Raw genomic sequence first — 23,742 nt, forward strand, 5'->3', positions numbered from 1 at the left:
ACTACCAGTTCAACTGATAATGTTTTTATGAAGTCTGATACATCACACATACAGTAACGCACCCTCAGGCGGCCATGTTGGAGGTCATTAGCACCTCAGCGTAAACAGCTAGTTCAACTTCTCAGCTCAGATTTCTGTTTGTCCCTAAAGTTCATTACAGTTAAGTCTTCAATAGAAAACAAATAAACTGGATTGACTTTGCATTCAGATAATGTTGCATTGTTTAGCCGGGTACGTTAGCATAGCTCTCTCTTGTTAGCATCTCATTTAGCTAACAATCTGACTACTGTAAACAAAGCAATAATTTCTAGCGTTGTCTTGTTTCTTGGGCAGTTTGCTTCTTTGTCACCAACCAACAGCTAAATGCCAAAAATCTCTTGTTTTTTCAGGCTAACTGAGCTAAAGCTAACGGTTTCAGAATAACACTGAAACATAGCATGTTCTCAGGGAAACTGATCTGAACACACAACAAAAAGTGGTAAATCTACAATATTACAAAGACTTGTTTTGTCGACTCAGTACACAAAGTCTGTCATATCTATTAGTTTTAGATTTTCAGATGTAGTTCATTTTTTGGTGGGTTAGCATAAACAACTGGGCTACAAATTCATGATATAATGATGTATGCAAACTAACAAAATACTAAGATTAATATTCAATTAACTGTTTTCTATTAGATTTCCCTTTAATAAATAAATAAGTCAACTCTATTAGAGTTACAAGGTGCTTTATAAGCTACAATATCATAAACTATAGGTGCAGCACATTTGACAGGACTTCACCTATTTGAAATATAAACTTCACTAGCTCTGCTAGAGGGATTGATCTACAGATGTCAGTTTGTTGGTCCAGACTGAAATGTTTCTACAACTGTTGGATGGATTTCCAGGATGATTTGTACAGATATTTATGTTCTCCAGAGGATGAAGTCTACTGACTTTGTTGAACACCCGATTTTCCTCAACCACCACCAGCACCATCAACACCTGAAACAAAAGAATTTAGTAACATCACTGAAACTGACCTACATTTTTTAATTTTTTAATGCAAAAAAATACTCATTATTTCCCACAACCACCTATCTGAAATGATCCAATTCTGAATCAGACTTTAATTCCACAACATTGGCTTTTTTGTGGTTTGATTCATAAAGTCCATATATATCTCATTTCCTTTTTTTATGCAGAGTTCCTTTTTTAATATTCTGTACTCGCTGGGGACGTGCTAAATTTAAAACAAGTGTTTACGATTGAGTCATCAAGCTAGAACAGACTGTATGAAAATAAAACTGTCAGTAACTGGATCCTAATATAAAGCTGAATGGAAATGGAGGCCAAGCTGGGAGCTTCAAAACAAACAGTCATTCAGTATAAATTCAACTACAATTTAGTTCATGTGAATCAAGCAGGTCATCTGAATGTTTATGGTTATTTCACAGTATTGAATGTGCAGCCACCAATTTAACATATAATGAAGTAGATGTAAAATAAATGTTAACTGATGTCTTATTTGAGTACAGACTTAAAATTTATAATCATCACTAACAGGGTCGTATAGCTGCCAATGAGGTCATGTGATCGGTACTTTTTCTGGAAATTTGCAGATTTTAATGCTCAGAGTTGTTTTCATTTTACAAAAACAAACAAATTACACATAATATCTTATAATAAAAGGCTTCTACTATAAATGAAATACCATCACTATGTTTAAAATACTGTTTTTAGAGAAAAACAATCATAAAATGGTGATGAGAATTCTTTGAAACAGCACAGATAGTCATGTAGAGAGATATTTTTACAGAGAATACATAACATAACATAACAGTTAAATTACTAAATATAAGACGGTAAATAACATTTCCTTATTAAATATTAAAAACTGTAATGGTATTTCTAAAATCCCAAATAGTGGCTATGACCCTGATCAATATAGGTGTCATGAATATATGAATGATCTTTTAAAGTAAAGTGGGATACATATCGCAATGTTTCAAGCAAGTGCAATAATTCACGAGAAAAAAAAGCCTTTATGTTACAAAAATCATAATCTCAAAATTCCTTCTGTTACACCAAAAATCAAATCCTTTCGACTCCCAGGAGACAAAATATCATCCCTTCTGTTTATGTTTATAAGGACGGGTTAAATCTGTCGCCTAACACCTTATTTCCTGAAATCTTTCAATGAATAATTGGATTGATTTATTACTAACGCACTATTTTAGCAATTCAGTACAGAAATAAATAGAAGTAATTAAAAGGAATTTCACTAAAATTAAGGTCAACCTTAGACAACTAGAGAAGTAAAATACTGACAAATACTACAATATATACTGTATATACAGACGGGTGACAGATCTTTCTGAAGATTGGTCTTCATCAGCCTTGTTATTGATCCTACAGTCTCTGAACTCTTCTGGAGGGATGAACATCATTCTTCAGAAAGATATTCCCTCATGTGGTGTTGTGATGATGGTGGTGGAGAGCGCTGTCTAACACGTCAGCCCTAAATCTCTCATAGATGTTCAGTTGTGTTGAGGTCTGGTGACTGTGAAGGTCATAACATATGATTCACATCATCGTCATACTCATCGAACCATTCAGTGACCCCTCATGTCTTGTGAATTGGGGCATTGTCATCCTGGAAGAGACCACTCCCATCAGGATAGAAATGTTTCATCATCAGTGACCCTTCCCTCTAAGGGGACAAGTGGACCCAAACCATGCCAGCAAAACGCCCCTCTGCAGCATAACAGAGCCACCAGATCCCCTCACTGTAGGGGTCAAGCATTCAGACCTGGACCATGTTTTCCTTTAATTGTGCATCAGTTTTAAATAAAGCATTGGCCTAACCAATCAATATGACCCAGAGTCACTTTCTACTACTGTCCCTGCCCTCTGACCTTTGTCAACTCTCTGATAGGCGAGCAAACGGCAGTGAGGTCAGTTCCTAGCGACCGAACACACCAAGTATTTGCTAATCAACAGAATGGAGTCGCTAAGTAGACTAAGCCGCTAATGGGATTACCAGACTATTTATAGGCTTGGGAGCAGTGGGCCGCTGCAGAGTAAGCTAAACATACTAACACGCACAGCTATTCATGCCGCTGGACTATCAGGGTCTCATGGTTTCAGGTAATCATTGTGCATCACAGACCTATAAATCAGTTACTCTGCGCAGCTGTTCACAAGAATATTTCTGTTTTGAACAAAGCGAAGTATGTGTTAAACTATAAGACAATGCACATTCTGTGCTGTCCACTTATTCTGACATATTTTAGTTACTGTGTGAAAGTCATTGTTTATATTACAGAAAGAGAAGTAAGAATTATAAATAAGATTCAAGGGAACATACCAACAGGCTGTTTATTAAGTCAGGACTGAAACTTAAAGATCTGTTTGAGTTATAGACATTATTAGTTATGTACAGGGCAAAAAACAGTGTGTACTGCTAAATTTTTTTTACAAAAGTTGTTTGTTTGTTGCTCCAAGGTGAGCACCATTGAAAGAAATTTAATTTTAAGCATCAGTATGCACGGACTACTTTTAAAGCAGATGTGTATTCGAGTATGTGGCGTCAAACTGTGGAATTCTTTAGAGAAAGACTTGTGTGTCTTAAAACAACAGTCAGGTGTCCATCTGAACAGTGAAATTGGTTTTCCTCACTGTAATCATTCCTCCTGTTCATACTGGATATTAAAAGATCCTTCAAATGTGTTTTCAATGGAAGTGATGGAGGCCAAAATCCACAGTGTGTCCACACAGTCATTTAAAAGTCTCTGTGAAGCTTATATGAGGCTTCATCAGTCTGAGTTAGTCATATCAAGTGGATATCTGACACATTTACAGTCTTTTTACCATCAAATTCCCTCTTTGTGTTTCCTCGGACAGTGTTTCCCTGTTGAGCTGCAGGTGGAAGTATAGTAACAAAAAGAGGAACTTTGGCTCTAAAAAGACTGTAACGTTGAAAGATATCTACTTGATTTGACTCATTTGGACGCTGAAGCTTCATATTAGCTTCAGATAAACTTTTAAATACATTTTTTGCACAGAAGGAGGACTGTGAATTTTCTTCCCCATTACTTCCATTGTAAGGTCATTATGAAGGGATCTTCTAATGGTCAGTATGAACAGGAGGAATGATTACAGCAAGAAACACGTTTCACTGTTCATTTGGGCTCCTGACTGCTGGTTTAAGACACACTTCCATCCTTTAAGCAGAAACATTGATCGATTGAACAAATGGGACGCAGACAGGCGAGAGGAAGTCATAAACTAAGAGACGAATGAAAACACATTGTTGGTTTTGGTCTTTTCATTGAATTCGTTGACAATATCAAAAGAATTATCCTTTAATTAAAATATTTTCCAGGAGGCATCACACTGTAAATGCAGGCGAGTGTGAACACAAGACAAACTACCAGACAGAAAGTTATAAAATCCCCCCTTTTTTTTTTTTTTTTTTTTTATTTGGTTGAATTTCATAACAACTCATTTACAGATCGTCCACAGGAAGTGACACGCCCAAACAAAGAAAAAAAAAAAAAATCATCCACCATCATAAAATGACTTCATCATATCTACTCTTGTGTTCAGCTTTAGTATTTTCTTGTCACTCTTAAAAGAAATCCAGCAATTTTTTTTTGGTAGATTGTCCCACAGGTCAGTTTATCGGTTCAGGGACAAGAGCACAGATACAAAGTCGTTCACCTGCTAACACGGCGTATGCTAACACGGCGTATGCTAACACGTTAGCAGGAACGCCTGAGCCCGCCATTTAAAGTGAACACAGAAATGACTTCAGAGTGTGCGCTCTTGATTTAACACCCAAGGTGACCCAACAAGTTGAACTCCAAACCACCATCACGTTTTGTAAAATTTAAATTAAAGTATTTTCTATTTGACATAAATTAAAAAAAAAAAAAAAAATTAAAAATGTATGTACACTGTTAAAACAGACATAAATCAATAAAACATGTCCATTAACAATAAGGAATTTTGTCAAGATAATTTGCAGTTTTGAGTTATTTACAACAATTTAAAAAATAATAAATAATGTGTCTTCTTTCAGTGCTCAATGGCCTTGAAATGATCTGACAGGATCTGGACAAAAAAAAAAAAAGAAAGATTCCTGAAATGTTGAGGATCAAATAGGTTTTGGCTCCTGATCATAAGAACTTGAGATGTAAATACAAGCCGATACGAAGCCCCTTAAAGACGCTAAAATGAAGCGATGGACTTTTTTTAACGAGCTGTTTGTAATTCACAAGATGAAACGAGGAGCGTAGTTTGCTGGTCCTACATGTAGATCTACATTATTATTATTTTATTGCAGTTCGCTGGGTAATATATCGAAACGTTTCAGCAGCTGAGAGATGAATTCAAATGTGGTTTTGTTGTCAGATGCTTTTCAACAGTACATTTAATACACAGACACACTATGGCCTTTATTTATCACGGGAGGAAAAACACAGCAACACCCCTCAGAGGTCACCCTGTCACCAGAAACATTTCATCTATTAAAAAAAAAAACAAAAAAAAACACCTACAAGCAACAGCAACAGTACTTCCACACTGGACAACAATTCTCCACATTAACACATCAACTTATTAATTTCAAAATGACTTATGTAAACAATATTAAAAAGGTTTTGCATGAAATTAATGGAGAGCTGACATTGCATGGCAACAAAATGTTGAAAAACTCACGTTTGTAACTTTGTCCTTTGCAAAAAAAAAAAAAAAAAAAAAAAAAAAAGTCTGATTTAAAAATACTGCAGGATGGACAGATTTGGCTTCTTTTTTTCCAAAGTGTTGTTAATAAAAGGACTCGATGCAACTTCACACGTGAGAATGTTTCTGTTCATTTGATAATTTGAGAAGACACAAACTCTTTAAATATAAACGCTCCATGCCGGACAGAGTTGACACATTTTGAATTTTGGGTTTCGGAAGGAATTGATAACATGAAACGTCGGGTTGCAGAAACTCTGTTACATGTTTCAGCAGTAAAATGTGTTAATTCTACCAAAGCACCTGTGTGGTAAATTGTTAACTATGAAAATTTGAAAGTTGCACTTAGCTTTGTTATTTTATTCCAACAAAGAGTTACACAACACTGTTCACATGATCTTGACTGTTTGCATAGTGAACAGTTTATTTTCTGATATTCTCTAGTTTTCTTTTTGCTTTTAAGCTCGACACACTAGGCCGACACCTGACACACACGGCTGTAATTAACTGGGGCAGCTAACTAATTAGATTTTATTAAAAAGGTGAAAACACCCTGTCAACCTTTAAAATAGCCCTAAATACACTCAGTGCTCATAAAAAAAAAAAAAAAAAACCCTTTTCAGTACCAGAACAGCAGACATGTAGCGTCCCGTACAGACAACAAGGCTTGGTGCATTTTCCCCCCAAGGTCAACAGGTGAATGCTCCCTTCTAACCAGAATGTCAAACCAAAAGTAAAAACCTTCTGTGAACAGTGAAGAGAAAATGAGATGCAAAAAAAAAACCTGCAAAAAAAAAAAAAAGTGCATTTGACACTAGATGAGTAAATTCCTTCGATGTCGTCATGACACCCTGCAGATAAAATAACACAGATCCAGATTCACCAAACGTTTGCACAGACAACAACTGCAGCCAATCATGTACTTGTACCTGTATATATATCTGATCATAACATAATTACAGCTACAAAATACTTCTGCACATGTAGAGGACATTTTTTCAAGAGAAGGTTTTCTGTCCTGGAAACTTGAGACCGATCGGTGAACGTTGCGATTGTAAAAAAGGAGATTTATGGATAAGAAGCAGGACTTAATGGATTAGTCCTCCAGTAAAAAAACTTGAGTGCCTGAAATTTGCAATAAAGACGGTTGTTTGCTTGCTCAGAGCTCCTTTCAAGGACCTGAAATCAAATTACAACCAGTCGATTCATCAATTAATCGATTAGTCAGTCAAAACAACTATTTTGATCATCAATGAATTGTTAAGTAAAGATACCAAATCTCAAATTTATTTCCTTTATATCCTTGTAAACTGAATATTTTGGGGGTTTAGACTGTTAAAACAAGATATTTGATGATGTCACGCAGGACTCCAGGAAAACAAGATGGACATTTTATAAAGGAAACAACTGATACATCAAAGACAGCGGAGTCCTCGAGCTAGTAGATGCAGACTTAGTGAATCTGGACCTGAGTTTATCTTCATCAAGTAACTTTTAACGTTTATGGTTTCTGTAGTTCTGGAAGAAAGAGGTACAATAAAACCTGAACCAAGACTAGAAAAATAAACCATTAAAAAAATAGCAACAAACCCGCTTCACAAGGTGCATAGACCCAGATGCATATTATACAAACAGCTTTTAACAAACAGAACTGAGGCTTTAACAGAGCAAAAATGGCGTCTCCAGACACCATCTGCCTGGTTGGCTGGCTACATGAAGCTGTTTGCTTTGGTCTAACAAATAACCGACTGCGTAACGTAAGACGGAGCACGATAATGTAGATCAGACAAAATATAATGAACATAAAGTCATCGAGTCAAACCTCCAGAGTTTCTTTTCCAGGGTATGGCATCTGTCCGTTTTAGTAGATAGATTATACTGGGGGCTTTATTTTTTTTTTAGCAGTGGGTGACATAGGAGCTGGTACGAGTGTTTGTTTGGATATAGTGTGTTTTTATCCAGAGTCTGCACATCTGCAAAAGGTAGACAGTCCTTCCATGTTTGTTGGGCTGGGGTCTGTATTTCAGTGCTGTACAGAAGGAGCATGCATCCGGACAAAAATGCATGCACGTTGGGCGGGGGGGGACTAGGGGGGTAGGGGGGTAAGGGGAAGGAAGGAAGCCTCGACTCTACTCCTGATCCATGCTCTAAAAATCTCAAGCTTCGGGTTTTGGCTCAGACATTTAAAAAATCCAAAAACATCCTCTGAATATCAGTCGTGCAGTCACTTCTGCTTCGTTAAACGTCTCTTCCGTTGACTCTCCCTCCTCCTCCTCCTCACACACTTCAGATTGTGCGTTCATGTGAGATGTATCAGTGTTCCAAATCACGGTTTCGTCCTCCCTCGCTCGCTCGCTCGCTCGCTCTCCCTCTCCGAAAAAACATTCTTTACCACCACACTCGGAGGGAAGAGTTGAAGAAAGGACCAACAGCAGACGGCTGTAATGGAACATTTAACTAAATGAGATTGTTTGTTAAAACAAGACAGGAGGAAAAAAAAGGAGAGAATAAAAAAGCTCCCTCCACACTCTCATCGTCGTCGTGCTGCTGGCTTCTGATGATGTGTACACGTCACATGTGGCGTCTCGTTTCCATACTGGAGTTATTTTAACACCAAGCCTCGTTGCTCTCGTTTCAGAGAGGCAACTCCAAAAACAAGTGAAAAGCTTAAAAGGGGGGAAAATAGAAAAAAAGCCCTCCTGTTGGTCAGTAACAAAGTCCATAATGGAGGGAGACTGGAAGGGCAGAGAGAAAGATCCAGTCTCGGTCTGGATAGCGAACAAATAACAAGCATCACCATTTCACGATGTCATCTTAAGGTTCGGTGACCTCATGCCTCCAGCTTGCGCTGTTTTTTCACGCCCGGTTTCACATCCTTACTGGTTGGAATGGGTAGTAAGAAGTCCAGGCATGTTGCCCACCCTTGTCCTGGATGACTAACAAGGTCATATCTGGCCCAGGCTGAGTAACGTGGCAGGCTGGAAGAAGAGAGGGGGGGGCGGGGGGGGGGAGGGGGGCTCAGTAGAGGAGTAAAGCCACAACACATGGCCAGTTTGTTGTGTACTGCAGAGTTCAATGATGGACCAAACGTAGCCTCGTCAGAGCCCAGCGAGAAGATTAATTTGCATGAATAATCCTCCATAACTTGAGTTCCATGGAGGCGGGCTATGAGCCCTCAAGTGCCCACCTTACAGGTGTTGTCCAGTGGGTAGATCAGGTAGGTTGACTGGGTGGGTGGGTGGGTGGGGGGTCAGGATCAGGGCCTGGGCTGGCTGGTGGCTTTGGGCTGGTTGACCTCTGGGTCGCTGGCAGCAGTCGGATGTGGCTGGATCATAAAGGGGGCTCGACTGCCTGAAGGATAAAGAAGAGAGTCAAAGTGAGGTAAAGAGTCAACATCGTCTCCCCTTCAGCTACAGCGACCTCTGACCTGCGGCTGCTGGAAGAAACTAGTCCCTAAATACGATGTTTCCAGTAAAACTTCCATTTTTTTTTATGTACAAATATGATCAAAAATGTTTCATGAAGTTGTATCAATTTCAAACATCTAACTTCTTCTTCTTCTCTCTGCACTTTTAAAACAACTCCACTTGTTCTCAGTTTTGTTTGTTTTATCCAAATATAAAATAAATCACCAACAGTACCTGCGTCCGCTAGTTGAGGCTCGTCCACACTGTCACTTTCCTGTAAGAGGAGAGAACATCACCCACATTAAAACCACATATATGACGCATAACAATACACAAAGCACAACGTTTAATTTCTTTTACAAATCTCCAAATCTCTCTCCAAACTACCACCAATCTGCAGGTTTCAGAGAGCTAAACTGCTCACTACAATACACGTCTTGATTTAAATGCAAAAATTTATTTAATTAAAATTAAAAACTGTAAAAACCTGCATATTTCTGATAAACAACTTACATTTACATACAGAAAAAGCAACCAGCAAATGAATGTGATTATAACAGGACAACAGGAAGATGAATGTTGACATGCAACACAAAGAAGCTGTTCATTAAATGAATATTTATATAATATACAGTTATACTACTGGTTCAACATTACACTATACTACTGTACTCATGTTTCACCTTTAATCTAAAAGGCTTCTTCAGTTCATTGACAGCAAAGCGTTTCCTGTCCGTCACAGCGTGTAGTCAGTTTAATTCCTTTTAACGTGTCATTAATTCAGCCTTCATGCGTATTTTCTGACAGCATTTCAAGCAAACAGTACAGTGACTCAACGTAACACTGACAACAAGCACATGTACAGCACAGAGCGACATGCAGGTGCAAGACGGACACACGATGGACGTTGGCAGTAAAATACGCACGGGCGGGTTTTTTTGTTTTGTTTGTTTATCGATGAGTGAAGAAGCAGCGATACAACGTACAGCCAGGCAGAGAGAGGCAGGCGGCAGCTGGCAAAGCAACACCGAGGACGGGAGACGACTCCTCGTACAGACCAACACTGACGACACAAAAACAAAAACGAGACACGAGTGGCTCTTACGAGTCATTTCGACTCTGGTAAGGTCTCTCCGGGGTTTTCTTCCCCCGCTGGACTGGTGGTGGAGGTCGCAGACTGGGGCTCAGGTGGAGGCATGGGCATGGGCAGGGGGATGGGCTGCTGACTTTGGCCTTCTGGGCTTTCTGGACCCAGATTAGATGTGGGCTGGCCTATGATTACTGTGTTACCTGTTGGGTTGGAGCATGAAAACACGAATCCTGCAGCATGAGAGCATGTTAAATCCACCGGGTCGGTTTTTACCGTCAACATCAACTGTCCCACAGATGCTGTTTAAAACTGAATTCACCTTGTAAAGCTACTGTGGTGATAAAATGTTCTAGTATTTATTTTTAATACAAAAAAGGCCGATAATAAAATCTTATCTCTGCTGTGTTTCTTGTCTCTCGACTAAAAGATAAAAAGTTATTTTATTCTGAATTATTTTGTTGGTTTTATTACATTTGTATCTTTTTTGTGTTCATTAGTCTCAAATTGTTTTCACTGGTTACATTTATTCTGTCTTATTATCAGCTTGTTAGTCATCAGTATTCTCTATTAAAAAGGTGCAAATAAAGTTTGATTGAACAACGTTAGTGACCAGATTCATCTATAGGTAAACACACAGATGATTATGAAGACTGTAATAAAACTGGAAGGAAACGTATAAAAATATTATCTTACTTTAGATAAAAACACTGAAGATCATTTATTCCTCAAAGCAGATCAGTTATTGATGCTTTTTACTGAGATGATAAAACTAAACATTAAATCATAAACCAAGAAAAGAAAAAAAGACAAAGAATGGGGCTTTAAACTGAGTTCTTTAAGTTGTTGGGACACAAACAGCCTATTTGAATTATTATTATTTTAATTGAATTATTCTCCAAGTAGTGCAACTGAGTAGTTGCACTGAATTATCTGTTAATAACGACAGATACTGCACACGTTATGTGTTCAGAGAAACTTGTAATATGAAAATGTTTATTTACTGGACATGAAAGTCTCCAGTAAAAAAAAAAAAACCAAGAACGGTAGAATGAAACCAACAACAGCCTTCATTTGTCCATAACTGAAACTGAACTAGTGTCTAACAGCTGAGTTCACAGCAGCAGCTTCACACGTCTCTCTCTCTCTTTTTGGGGCCTTCAAGGACTGAAATCTGTATCTTTGTTTGCATTAAAGCAGCTGAAAAAGTAGAGTTCAGACATTTTCACATCACATGTCGTCAGTAACAGTTCGTCACTGCATGTATCAACAGTTCAGTTTCATTTCTCAACAGCTGATCATAGTCAGACTGGACTCTGCTGCCTGTTGATCTATGTATGTAAATATTATTCAAATAACAGGAGTCGACTGTCTCCTCGCTGCACAACAACTCATAAGGTGTCGATCACAAAGCAATTAAAATTATGCAATATAGAATAGATCACCATATAAAACAATTTAAAAAATAAGACTTAAACCTGCACGAGACGAATGTTAAATGTGTAAATGTTAAAGTGGTAACTGATTATTAATATCATCCATCTCTCTGAGCAGCGTCTCACCTCCGTCCTGCTCCGCTTTGATCTGAGCCTCCAGGTCTTCAGGGTCCACGTACTGGTAGTTTTCGTCGTCGTCGGGCGGTTTGCATTTCCCACAACAGAAACAACAGCAGCAGCAACAGCAGCAGCAGCTGAACAACGTACAACAAACCACCAGAGCCTGCAGGAAGACAAGAAACACGAAGAACGTCCTTTAAATATCAAATATGATAAGACCTTTAATCACTCAGGATGTTGTTGTGTGACTGACGACTCTTTTCTACTACAATCAGTCAATCAACGGAAAATTAATCAGCAACTATTTTAACGATCAAGTGATCGTTTTGTTTCCATTTGAAGCAAAACAACATCTGATGTTTCCAACTTCTTAAAAAAAAGAGAATCTGCTGCTTAAATTGAATATTTGACACTTTGTTTGTTTGTTGGACAAAACCAGACATGTGATGACATCACTGTGAGCTTCATGATGTTTTATTGAGGAAAATAATCAGATTAATCAAACAGACAGAAGCAGCTGAACTGTTCAGACCTTTAACAGTAGGAGGGATTCAAATTATGAGCAGCGAGGATTTTATTTAATCCTGTAAAAACAGATCAGACGTGATTTTCTCGGGAATATTCAGGATTTATAAACGTGTGTGAACTACATGGAAAAAAAGAAAAGACAAAAGGACTTTATAGTTTTAATCTAAAACGGTGATAAAAGTTGCATCTCAGAGTGTTTTTCATCCACTAATCTGACTCGTACACAAAACAAAACAAACTGTTTTATATCCACTAAAAACTAAACATTAAAGCTCCATGAAGGTTTATTGCAGGTCTCTTGTTCTGCAGACGTTACAGTTGGTGATTGTAAAATAAACTGTGGACATTTCCTGTTTCCTCCAACATTGATCAATAATGTTCTGGTTGTCTATAAAAAAACCTGAAGTGGTTTTATTGCAGCATTCTGATTCTGGCAACTATCAATTAATCTGCAGATTATCTTCTCAATTAATCTATTCATCGTTTTTTCTATCAAATGTCAGATAATAGTGAAACATCTTGTTTTATCTGATCAACTGTTTCAGTTTATTATCATCAGTGACAGAAAAGATTCAAATCATCACATTCAAGAAGGTCAAATCAGCCGATTTTGAGCATTTTTGCAAAAAAATATGACTAAAATTTAATCGACTAATCGTTGCAGCTCCACATAAAATATAATCTACATGCAAGAAACCTTTTAAAAAAATCAAAACCATAAAAAGCACAAACCTTAAACCACCATTTGGACATGAGGAAGTAATATTTGACGCTTTCCTCTCCGAACTGCTCGGACACGTAGAGGCCCATGGAGCCGTACTCGTCATAGATCTTCCTCTTGGTCTCATCGTTTAAAATCGAGTTGGCGTTGTTAATCTCCTTAAACTTCTCCGCTGCCTCCGGGTTGTCGGGGTTCTTATCCGGGTGATACTTCAACGCTAGTTTCCTGATGAGAGGAGAGAGAGAGAGAGAGAAGCACACAGGAAGGGTCACATGATGCAAACCTGAAGGAAGGAAGATCATTTAAATATCATTTAATCCTCCTTCAGTGGAAACTCCTGCTGTAACGACAGACTTTATCTTCTTTATCACACTTTATAGATGAATTTATGACTGAAATAAATATCTGACTGACAGAAAATGAATCAACCAACCAACTATTTTCTTTAGATCATGTGATAATAATCTGAATATTTTCATATTTTGGACAAATTGAGGAATTTTTCGAGGAAATGATGATCAGATTATAACTGAACTAATAACAGGATTTTATGTTATTTTGAAAAGATGAACAGCAGCATTAAAAACATCATGTAGCTGTTATATCAGTTTAGCGAGCAGCAGCTGCTCTGCAGGTGCGCTTGATTTGACTGTAACTGCGCTAACCGGGCGGAGATAAACTGTCTGAATTTGAACCCAAAACGCTGTCGAAACTTTTATTTATAATTTCCATGATCATCGATCAGGAAGGAAAGAGGCAGAATAAAAGGTGCATAGAGGCGTGAAGGAGAACGAACAGTTAAAACACCCGAAATAACATCAACTGACAAAAACACTGACAAACCAGAACCAGATGAAAGAGCAGCAGGAGATAACAGATGACTAGAATTAAAATACATTCTCTTTCAAATCAAACATCACAGGATATGAGAGGGAAGTTTTGTTCTTGCGACTGCATTTATTATCTTTTTTTTTGGACTCAAACGCAGCTTAAATCATGTCATGTGATTCTACTTCAGTACAATTTACCAGTAAATATTACTGGGACCACTACAGAAAACTGCAGGTGAACATTTAATATCCAGGAATTCACATTATAGACAAACACAGTCCAGACATTTACCAGGTTTCGTCTATTTCATATCAGTGTAAATGTAATGTCTGACTATCTGAGTCATTGAGTAAGTTTCACTTTAATAGATGAATCAAACATATAAATTAAATAACAACACTACGGCTGCAGATAATGAGAATCTTTGGAAATCAGCGTCTGCTGGAGGAACGTTTCCACCATCTCTGACCACTGGTGAGAGGAAATACCTGCTAGTACATTAAACTAATAATAATAATAATAATAATAATTCAGATTGGTGTTCAGCCTGTTTACCTGTAAGCTTTCTTGATGTCCTCGGCCGTGGCTCCTTTCTCCAGCCCTAACACCTTGTACACACTCTCCCCAGCCGTGGACATCTTCCTCTGGGGACGGGAGGCGTTCGGTTCAGCCATGGCTCACCTCTGATCATAGAATAAAATAAAATAAAAAAAATCAATCACTGAAATATTCACTGAGAGATCAAACTTTGCAAACTATCTGCTGAGAGATCCGACAGACTGTGAGTTGAACAGTTAATCCTAAAAACTTTGTTTAAACGTCTCGTCACTGTTTACCGAAGGAGCAGCGTAGTTTCTGTAATATTACACCAGTACAGACAGGGACAGGATGTCAGAAACATACAGAGTGCTGGATATCAACTCTCATGCTTTGAACCAAAAAAACACATCAATCAGCTTGAAATGAAAAGTGAAAAATGAGAGAATCATTTATCATCATAGAAAAAACTGCAGAACTTGTCTGAGAATCATCACATGTTTAAGTGTCAAAGTGATGCAGCACCAGTCGTCTGTTCATCCATTAATACAACATACTTTTAATGGACCAAACTGTAAACAAATATAAACTTATAACAACGAGGCTGAAGTTATAGCTCACAGCTAACTCAATGAATCTGTTATACTTCCTGTTTACATCCCCAAAGCATTATGGGAGCAGTAGTTCCAAACCTGAGCATGATTATCCCCCAGAGGAGCATCTTTTAATAATATGAGCGACCAAATCCATTAATAGTAACTTTATTCATGTGGCGCTATCAGTATAATTTAATTTATTTTTTATTAACATCACTAAAGTATCAGAATCTCTCCATTCATACACAAAAAACTGAATGATCACAAACTGAACATTGGAGGTTTGATCCATATCGGCCTCCTCTAATTATGTTGTTGTCATTTTACAGTCGAGTCTATTCAGGCTGTTTCTGTTCCTGTTGTTGTTTTTTCTGTTAAATAAAGTCAGGTCAGGGTTCAGGTCTACAGTAGATTTAACTGAGACTGTCTGTCATCTATCTATCTATGAACAACACAGCAGCCAATAACTGCATCTCTCTGAGCGTCGGCTGAACTGCGGAGACAAAGAAACAGCTTGTTTAATAATCACGATCCTGCTCGAAAGATGACAACTGACACCGACTTTGATCTCCTCAGAGGAGGAAGAAGAGGAAGAGGAGGAAGAAGAGGTAGAAGAGGAGGACGTGTGGAAACAATACACTTTCAGTCTGTGACGCTGTAGATTTAGAGCCTGCTGCAGGATCCGTTTACAGCACAAACTGCAGGTTTTGTGCTTCTGCACTAAACTTCTCGGTGACACCAGGTTTGAATTGTTTCCTTTATTACTACTGTTTACTAAAAGGAGGCAGCGCGTTACAGTCATGTCCGACAGCCTAGAAAGAGTGATTACATTTACAAAAAGGTATTTGTATTAAAAAGAGGGCCACTGTACAAACACACACACACACACACACACACACACACACTTACTAAGCCACACAAATAATGCTGTTCGGGTCGTTGACTAAAGAAGATTACATTTTGCTGATCTCGCAGATTACCCGTCCAAGTCCATGTGAGAGAGGGCCAACGTCCTGGTCAGAGTCTGGCTAGACAGTCATACACTCATACACACACACACACACACACACACACACACACACACACACACACACACACACTTTATACACACACACTCTATGTATATACACACACACAGTCCACAGATCATAAAACCTGTGGAGTATAACCTGGAGTGTAAACAAAGGGAAACCTACTGTAACGATCTGTCAATATATGATTCAGACTCTGTCAGTTTTGATCCTGAGGAAACAGGAAGTAAAAGCAGAGTGAATTATTATATGTGGGTTAAATAAATCATTTAATAAATAAATAAAACACGCCTCCAATCTAAATGATTTTACTTGCTATATTACAGAGCAGGCAGATTTGTGAAGGATTAAACACTCAGACGGCCTTTGCAATTGTTACAAATCACACTGTGACCCCCCGACTAATACTGGACCTGTGTGAATGAGGCTTTTGTTATTTCAGCTCAGCTTTATGGAGCTTTTAGTTATTCCACTATTACAAATTCATCTGCTCTCTTTGACTAAACTCACTCATATTTATACATAGAAATCAGAATATGAGCATCAGTCCAGACTGCAGTTTCCCTCCTTTCAATATAACCTTTGATATACAATATTATAAATAACCCTCAAATAATCAGCTATGTATATATATACACACACACACACACACACACACACACACACACAGATTAATCAGCTGATATTTTCTCCATTGTTTGGTCTAATAAAGCTCAGTGTAACATCTCGCCGTGTCTTGTTTTGTCCGACCAATAGTCCAAAAATATTTTAATTTACTGTAACAGAAGAACCAGAAATACATCAAATTCTTACATTTGAGAACCTGTAAGCATCTAATATTCTGCATTTTTGCTTTAAGATTACTTAAACAACTACTTGATTATCAAAACAGTTGTCGATTCATTTCCTGTCGATCGTTGCAGCTTTAAATACAGCCGCTGAGTGCAATTATGAGGTGGGAACCTTACAAGTTGCATCACTGATTTAAGGGAAATCAAAGACTGTAACAACCGCAGCAAGTTTCACAATATTACCGACATTAACTCAGAGATACTCAAAGAGAAAATATCATCAGTACTGCTGCTAGCTTAACGTTCAACATCTCGTTTATCAGATTTCATTGTGATACTTCCAACCTTTACTGACAGAAAAGTCTTAGAGGACACATATTCTGCACATCTCCAGCTCTATATTTATATTCTGGGGCTCTACTGGAATATTTTTACATGATTTACAGTTAAAAACTCCTTATTTATCTTCTACTTGTCCTTTATGCAGCCCCTCAGTTCAGCCTCTGTCTGAAACAGGCCGTTTTAGCTCCTGTCTCTTTAAGGCCCCGCCTCCTGATGAGCCCACTCTGTTCTGATTGGTCAGCTTCAGGAAGCTCAGCTCAGGAGGCTACATAAACAAACTATAGTAGCAGGATTTCACTTTCGTTTCTTGTTCTTTACTCCAGATGGAAACCTGTCTCATACATCCGTACATGTTCAGATTTCAGCAACAAACGCTACAGAACAGACGACCGTTTGTGGGCGTGTGCGAACAATGTGATGTCATCACGAAGAGGAAGTAGAGGTAACATCGCAAACGGGTCATTCAGAGCAGGCTGAAGCCCTGGTTTTTGACTTGCAGGCAGCATTTTTTTTAAATACATTCACCTGAAGTTTTGGAGCTTTAACATCATAAACAGAATATAAATAACAGCGAATCACAGGAAGCCTGATACGTCTCCTTTAAAGATCAAGCAAAGCGACCACATTCATATCTGCTGCGCCAGTCAGACACACACAATACTGATCTTTGTCCACATCAAAACCATTTAAAAAATGTCTAAACTTAGCTTCCCGTCCCGAGGCTGTCCTTCTCAAAGACACACTTCCACATGCACTGAACGCCGGACAGCGAACATCCCTCACTCACTCACTCACTCACTTACATCTGTGTTTTAAGTTAATTTTTGCTTCTACTGTGTAAATCCCTGAGCTGAATTCTATCTCCATATGTAGTTTCACTTGGATGTGCTGCTGCATTAGAGCAAAGTGAAAAGGAGCTTTGCTTCTATTGTCTCTCATCCGATTAGTTAAGAGCTTCCTGTTGAGAAAACAAAAATTAAGCTTCACACTGCTTACATGCATTTGTAATTGTAACAGATGGTAACGTACGATGACAACGTCAGTCAGAAAGAGATCAGTGTGTCTCCAGAGAGAGAGAGAGGGGGGGGGGGGGGGGGGGGGGGGGGGGGGGGAGAGGGAGAGAGAGAGGGAGAACTAAACCTTTAAAATACTCGTTTTACCAAACCAGAGACAAGTGACAACTTACAAAGATTAATATCAATTTACTCTTTAAATCAACATTTATAACATCGTCTACATTTATAAGTACATTATCATGCAGAGAGCAACTAGCCAATCATAGTGCTAACATTGGGGAAATACAGCAGAATCTAAAAAATACCTATTAATGAAACAGTCGGGCTGCGACGAACGACTAACTAACTAATTACAGATTACTCCATCATTATGGATTGGTTGATCCATAAAACGTCGGAAAAATGACGATCACTGTTTCCCAAAACCCAATATGACGTCATCAGATGTCTTGTTTTGTCCACAACCCAAAAATATTCACTTTAATGTCACAGAAGACTAAAAAAAAACGGAAAATATTCACATCTGAGAAGCTGGAATCAATCAAAAATGACTCCAAACAATTAATCAATTATCAAGATAGTTGCTGATTGATTAGTTGGCGACGAATCGATTAATCGACTGATCGTTGCAGCTCTGATGGAATCTATGAAATATCAGTAAAAAGTCAAAAATCTAAATCACAGTTTAACGTAAAACAGAAAATCTGCAAATCAACACACTTGAGAAGCTGGAAACAGAGTGTTTGATATTTCTGCTTGATAAATGACTTAATTGATTATCAAAACTTTTAATTGTTACTTTCTTGATGATCAACTAACCAATTTATACTGTAATTCATAAAAATAATCTATAATATAACTATAAAACATTGTCGTATTTGAATTAATGAGGTTTTCTGTCAACAATAAAAATGATTTTCTTTTCACTGATCAACCTGTGCAGTTGCTATGGCAACGTGGTTTAAACTACTACTACTACAAAGTAGTGTCAGTGTGCAACAGTAAAAACCCAACGCTGGTCTGGATCTTCACTGAAATAAAACAGTTAGGGTTATTTTTCCTGGACGGTGGAAACGCTGCAGGTCCAGATGGCGTTCCTGCTGAAGCCAAGAGAGGAAAATACTTCTCCAAACATGCTGCACGAACCGTCTGCAGTCAGGAAGCAGTTACACACACAACATAACAGAGGAGCTTTAGATATTTCTCTGTAGGTAAAAAACTCTCTGTGACCGACTGCCAAACGGGATGATCAAACCGCCACCCTGCAGCTGATACTGGAGCGATCGATAGACGGCCACCACGCCAGGTTTCTATTAGCTTAATTAGCCAACTGCAGTCGTCGTGGTGCAGACTTTAAAAAACCATCCTGTAGACACATTAAAAAGGAAAAAGCTGAATAAACGAGTGGAGGAACATCACAAATGCTTCGACACAGGTGCACTGCATGATACAATTAAGCAATTAACATCCACTCTGTGGCATGTAGAAAAAAGAGACCCAGTTTAGACCAGTTGAACACTTACGGGAGATTTTGGACCAAAGTGTTGAGTTCAGAGACTCTACAATCAATACCAAGTCACACTGAAGCTGTTCTACTGGTTCAACACCTTCCTAAAGACACTTTATGTTGGTGTTTCCATTAATCTCTCTCCTGTCTTTATATACACATATTCAAATAGCTTTGTTTATCACACGAACAGCATACATTTTATGAAAATGAACCGTAACGTGACACCAGTGCAGTCACTAAAACTAGACACAGACAAAAGACTGTGTGTGTGTTCAGATATCTATCTAACTTTAGCGACTGTTCATCAGGATTATTTTTGCTGAAAGGTTGTCAGCTGAGTGAAAACGAGCCTGTATGTGTGCATTTAGAGGCCGTCAGGTCATATGGTCTTCAAAAAACAGGATCTGGTCTGTAATAACTCATCGTTTTATGTAAATATTTGCAGCAATAAACGCTGTAGAACATAAAACATGACAGTAAGCTGTAGTCAAATTCACCTGACAGCTCGGTTCCTCGAAGGAGGTGAAAGGAAAAATCTCCAAAATCCAGATTACATGTCACTCACAGGAAAACTGCTTCACCAAAGATCACATGTAGACCCTCCAACACCCACCCAAAGACTCTTAAACCATCAAATCTGAAACGACCGGTTGATTAATCGATTAGTCGGCTGACAGAAAATTAATCAGCAACTATTTTGATAACTGATTAACCACAAGAGTCAAACATTTACTGCTTTCAGCATCAACAGTTTGAGGATTTGATCTGTTTTAATATCATTGTAAACTGAATATTTCGGGGGTTTTGCTGCTGATTAGACATTTGAAGACATCATCCTGAACTGAAATGGACATTTTTCACTATTTTCGCTTTTATTCACCAGTTTTCCATCTATACTTTAAGGTTGTTTCTACACTGATCAGTTGTTTTATTGACTCCTAGCAGACAGAAATAACACCACGTGTTTAATTTCACTCTGGTCTTATACTAAATAATACGACTGTGACCTCTGGCACACTTGGCTGACTTTAGGGGAAGAGTTGAGGTGGTTCACTGTTAAGAAGATGCCTATAAAAGATCAAATATAAAACTAAACTCTTAAAAACACCTTAATCCTGTATAGTGTCGGCTCCACAAAGCTTTTTTTGTTTTGCTCAAGACAAAGACATTTGTCAAAAATCCACCAGAGAGGAAAATCAAGTGAAGATAAAAACTCTCCTGAAAATATTCACTCAGATAAGAAGGACAGAAACTCTTAAAATAGACTCTTTATAGCTCAAAATAACAATATCTTTCTAAAAGATGTGTAATCACAGCAGCACAGGTCAGACATACAAGTTCTGTTTGAAACTGTTCTGACTGACAGTTGTTTGATGTTCATTTTGTGATAACTGCATTATAGATGATCTGATTGAACAGAACAGTTTCAGGGTATCTTTCTGGTATCTTTAGTCGTCTTTGGTTGTGGACAAAACAAGACATTTTCACCATTTTATAGACCAAACAATTAAATCGATTATTGGAGGAAATAACCGACAGATCATCTTCGAATCGAATGAAAATATTCGTTAGCTGCAACCCTGGCGCTGAAAAACAAACAAACAAACAAAAAACAAAAACTGGCCCATGTTTGAACCTAATTGCTGACCCCTGACCTGAAGTATTTAAATGGCAGAGTTGGGTCAGATTCCTGAGAGGCTAAACTCAGGGCACACAAAGTCCATATTTACATAACTGGGTCATGATCCCCTGCAGAGCTGGAAAATTTACTCATACTGAACTGGAGTACAATTTTGAGGTACTTGTACTTTACTTGAGTATTTCCATTTGAGCTACTTGATGAAACCAGTGGTTTCCAACAACAGCAGTGTGTGGTCTATGAGTATGGAGACACTTTCCACCACTGATCCCGTGATGATTGACCACATACTAGCTGCCATACTGGAGCCTTATTTTGGTTTTTAGATATTAAACCAAAGCAGAACTTTTTAGACTGATGGCTGTTTGATAAAGTGATGATCCAGCCACATGTCCCTCCAGGGGGTTGTGGGGTCGGTGGGGGGGAGGGGGTGAAAGAGGCCGCTGCTTCTGCAAACTGCCCGGTGATGGTTGGGTTGAACGCCGCGTGATTGTCGCCTGTTTGTCCTTGTTGGAGCTTTAATCCACCCTAATCTCTCCGCACATGGAGACCTAACTACTCTCTGTTTTACACCTCACCATTCATAAAAAAAAGACAACGTTAGCAGGAACATTTGACCTGTTTCCTTTTAGTCCAAGTGAACACAGCCGGAGTACTACCATAACTCTCTTGACATCTTTAATCATTTATGAGACTGTCACGCTTTGCCCGGTGCTGAAGCTTAGCTGTCGGCTAACTTCACTTCCAGACGACACATGTGACATCTCACCACTTAAAGTATTTAATCTATGGCAACACCTCATAAATATATGCATTAAAATGTAATAGTGGCCCATTACATTAAGCTACCAGCTAGCTAGAAGCAGCCCCGATATCGCAGTAGCATGAGGACAAAGATGCACCAAACCGCATTTAAAATTCAGTCAATTTAATGTTTACTACCTTGTCTGTGCAGCATATGCTTTCTTTAAAAAAATTACGGTTTTTAAACTATCAGTAGGAGTAAAATCTGCAATTCGGCGCACATTCAGCTCAACATGCATGAATTTATATCAACATAAACACAAATCCTCACTTGGATCCGTTCACAGTCGTTGGCCGCCTCCGCCCACCAAATATATATCGCATTACGCTTTAAAAAAACACCTTCTATCTTGTTTATCGGCGATTAAGTGAACTTAAAGTGCATCCAAAGGTTTAATACGATGTTTGGAATCATTATATACTTGCTATTTAATTACAATATTCTAGTTTTGTCGAAAAGCAAGTCAACCTTAAACTGGCATATTTTTGAGTGGAGTTTGGTGCCTGTGCCTGTGACAGCTATCTACAATTAGCTAAGCTCAAGCTAGTTGGTTAAAAACGGCAACAAAAAAAATACTTCACCTTGTGCAAACTGAACACTGTATATCGCGCTGTAGTGCTAGCTGGATCATAGAGGCATCCGGTTGAATGTCCTGACTCCCGGTTAACGTTAACGGCTCAGGATCACGGTGATGCTCACCCGGTAAGTTAGCAAGAGAGGTGGTAGCCGCCGGGCCGCCTCTCCGTGTGTGGCCGGCTTTCTCCGCCAGAGGACGGACGCGGTTATTGGCTGAAATGAAGACTGACAGGACGTTGCTCTCAAGGTTTCTTCTTTAACTTCGCCTGTTAAAGGACCAGTGTTTAGGATTTAGTGGCATCCAGCGGTGAGATTGCAGATTACAACCAAATGAACAATCTTCACCCTCCTTTTTCGCGACATGTTTTTCCTAGGATGGCGAAGTCACGACCCGCCCTACTCTGCCTCTGATTGGCTTGCCATGACATGCTTACCCTAAACTAACCAATCACACTCCTCATTACTAAATCCAACCAATCATGTTGGCTGCTGTTGTCATTGTTGTAGCTGCTGGAGGTGGAGCTAGTTTCAACTACTTTATATACAGTTAGCTAGTTTAGTCCAGTGGTTCCCAACCTAGGGGTCGGGCCCCTCCAAAGGGTCAGCAGATAAATCTGAGGGGTCGTGAGATGATTAATGGGAGAGGAAAGAGGAAAAAACAAAGTTCTGATACACAAATCTGTTTTCAGTTTTTGGACTTTTTCTCTAATCTTTGATTTTTGCTGAAATATTGGATCATTTGAACATTTATTAAAATGAAAGCATGTGAGAAGTTTAGAGGGAAAAATCATTATTTGGTTATTTTCATCACATTTTTAAGATAAAAAACAACTTTGCTGAGTCATACATGATGCACAGTTGTAATTTAGATTTTACTGACTGTTCTTGAATGCAGCGTTTACAGTGAACCTTGTTTTAATCGTATGCTTCGGCTCTTTTATTTCTCTATCTGAGCGTTTATGCAAATTTGAATTCAAACAGTATGACAGTATGCCCAGTATGACAGGTTTTATTGCACATTTATAACTTGCAGATGATAG

General features: G+C 38.5%; 1 protein-coding gene across 4 annotated transcripts; it reads right to left on the reverse strand.

Moving 5' to 3' along the window:
- Positions 1-5,720: 5,720 nt before the first annotated feature.
- dnajc5ga (DnaJ (Hsp40) homolog, subfamily C, member 5 gamma a) lies at positions 5,721-23,080 on the reverse strand. 4 transcript variants are annotated; one of them, XM_044329628.1, is made up of 7 exons: positions 22,826-23,080; positions 14,415-14,542; positions 13,040-13,253; positions 11,786-11,942; positions 10,242-10,426; positions 9,371-9,410; positions 5,721-9,080 (listed from the first exon to the last, which is right to left on the reverse strand). In XM_044329628.1, exons 2-5 carry the CDS (start codon positions 14,531-14,533, stop codon positions 10,245-10,247), a joined length of 672 nt encoding a protein of 223 aa, XP_044185563.1. In that variant the 5' UTR covers positions 14,534-14,542; positions 22,826-23,080; the 3' UTR covers positions 5,721-9,080; positions 9,371-9,410; positions 10,242-10,244. The 4 variants fall into 4 exon arrangements, with proteins under 4 accessions (XP_044185563.1, XP_044185562.1, XP_044185566.1 ...); XM_044329627.1 differs by having other exon boundaries at positions 22,708-23,080; XM_044329631.1 differs by lacking the exon at positions 10,242-10,426 and having other exon boundaries at positions 22,708-23,080.
- Between the last annotated feature and the right edge of the window lie 662 nt (positions 23,081-23,742).

The sequence above is a fragment of the Thunnus albacares genome, chromosome 16, assembly GCF_914725855.1.
Source record: "Thunnus albacares chromosome 16, fThuAlb1.1, whole genome shotgun sequence".
Taxonomy (NCBI): Eukaryota; Metazoa; Chordata; class Actinopteri; order Scombriformes; family Scombridae; genus Thunnus; species Thunnus albacares.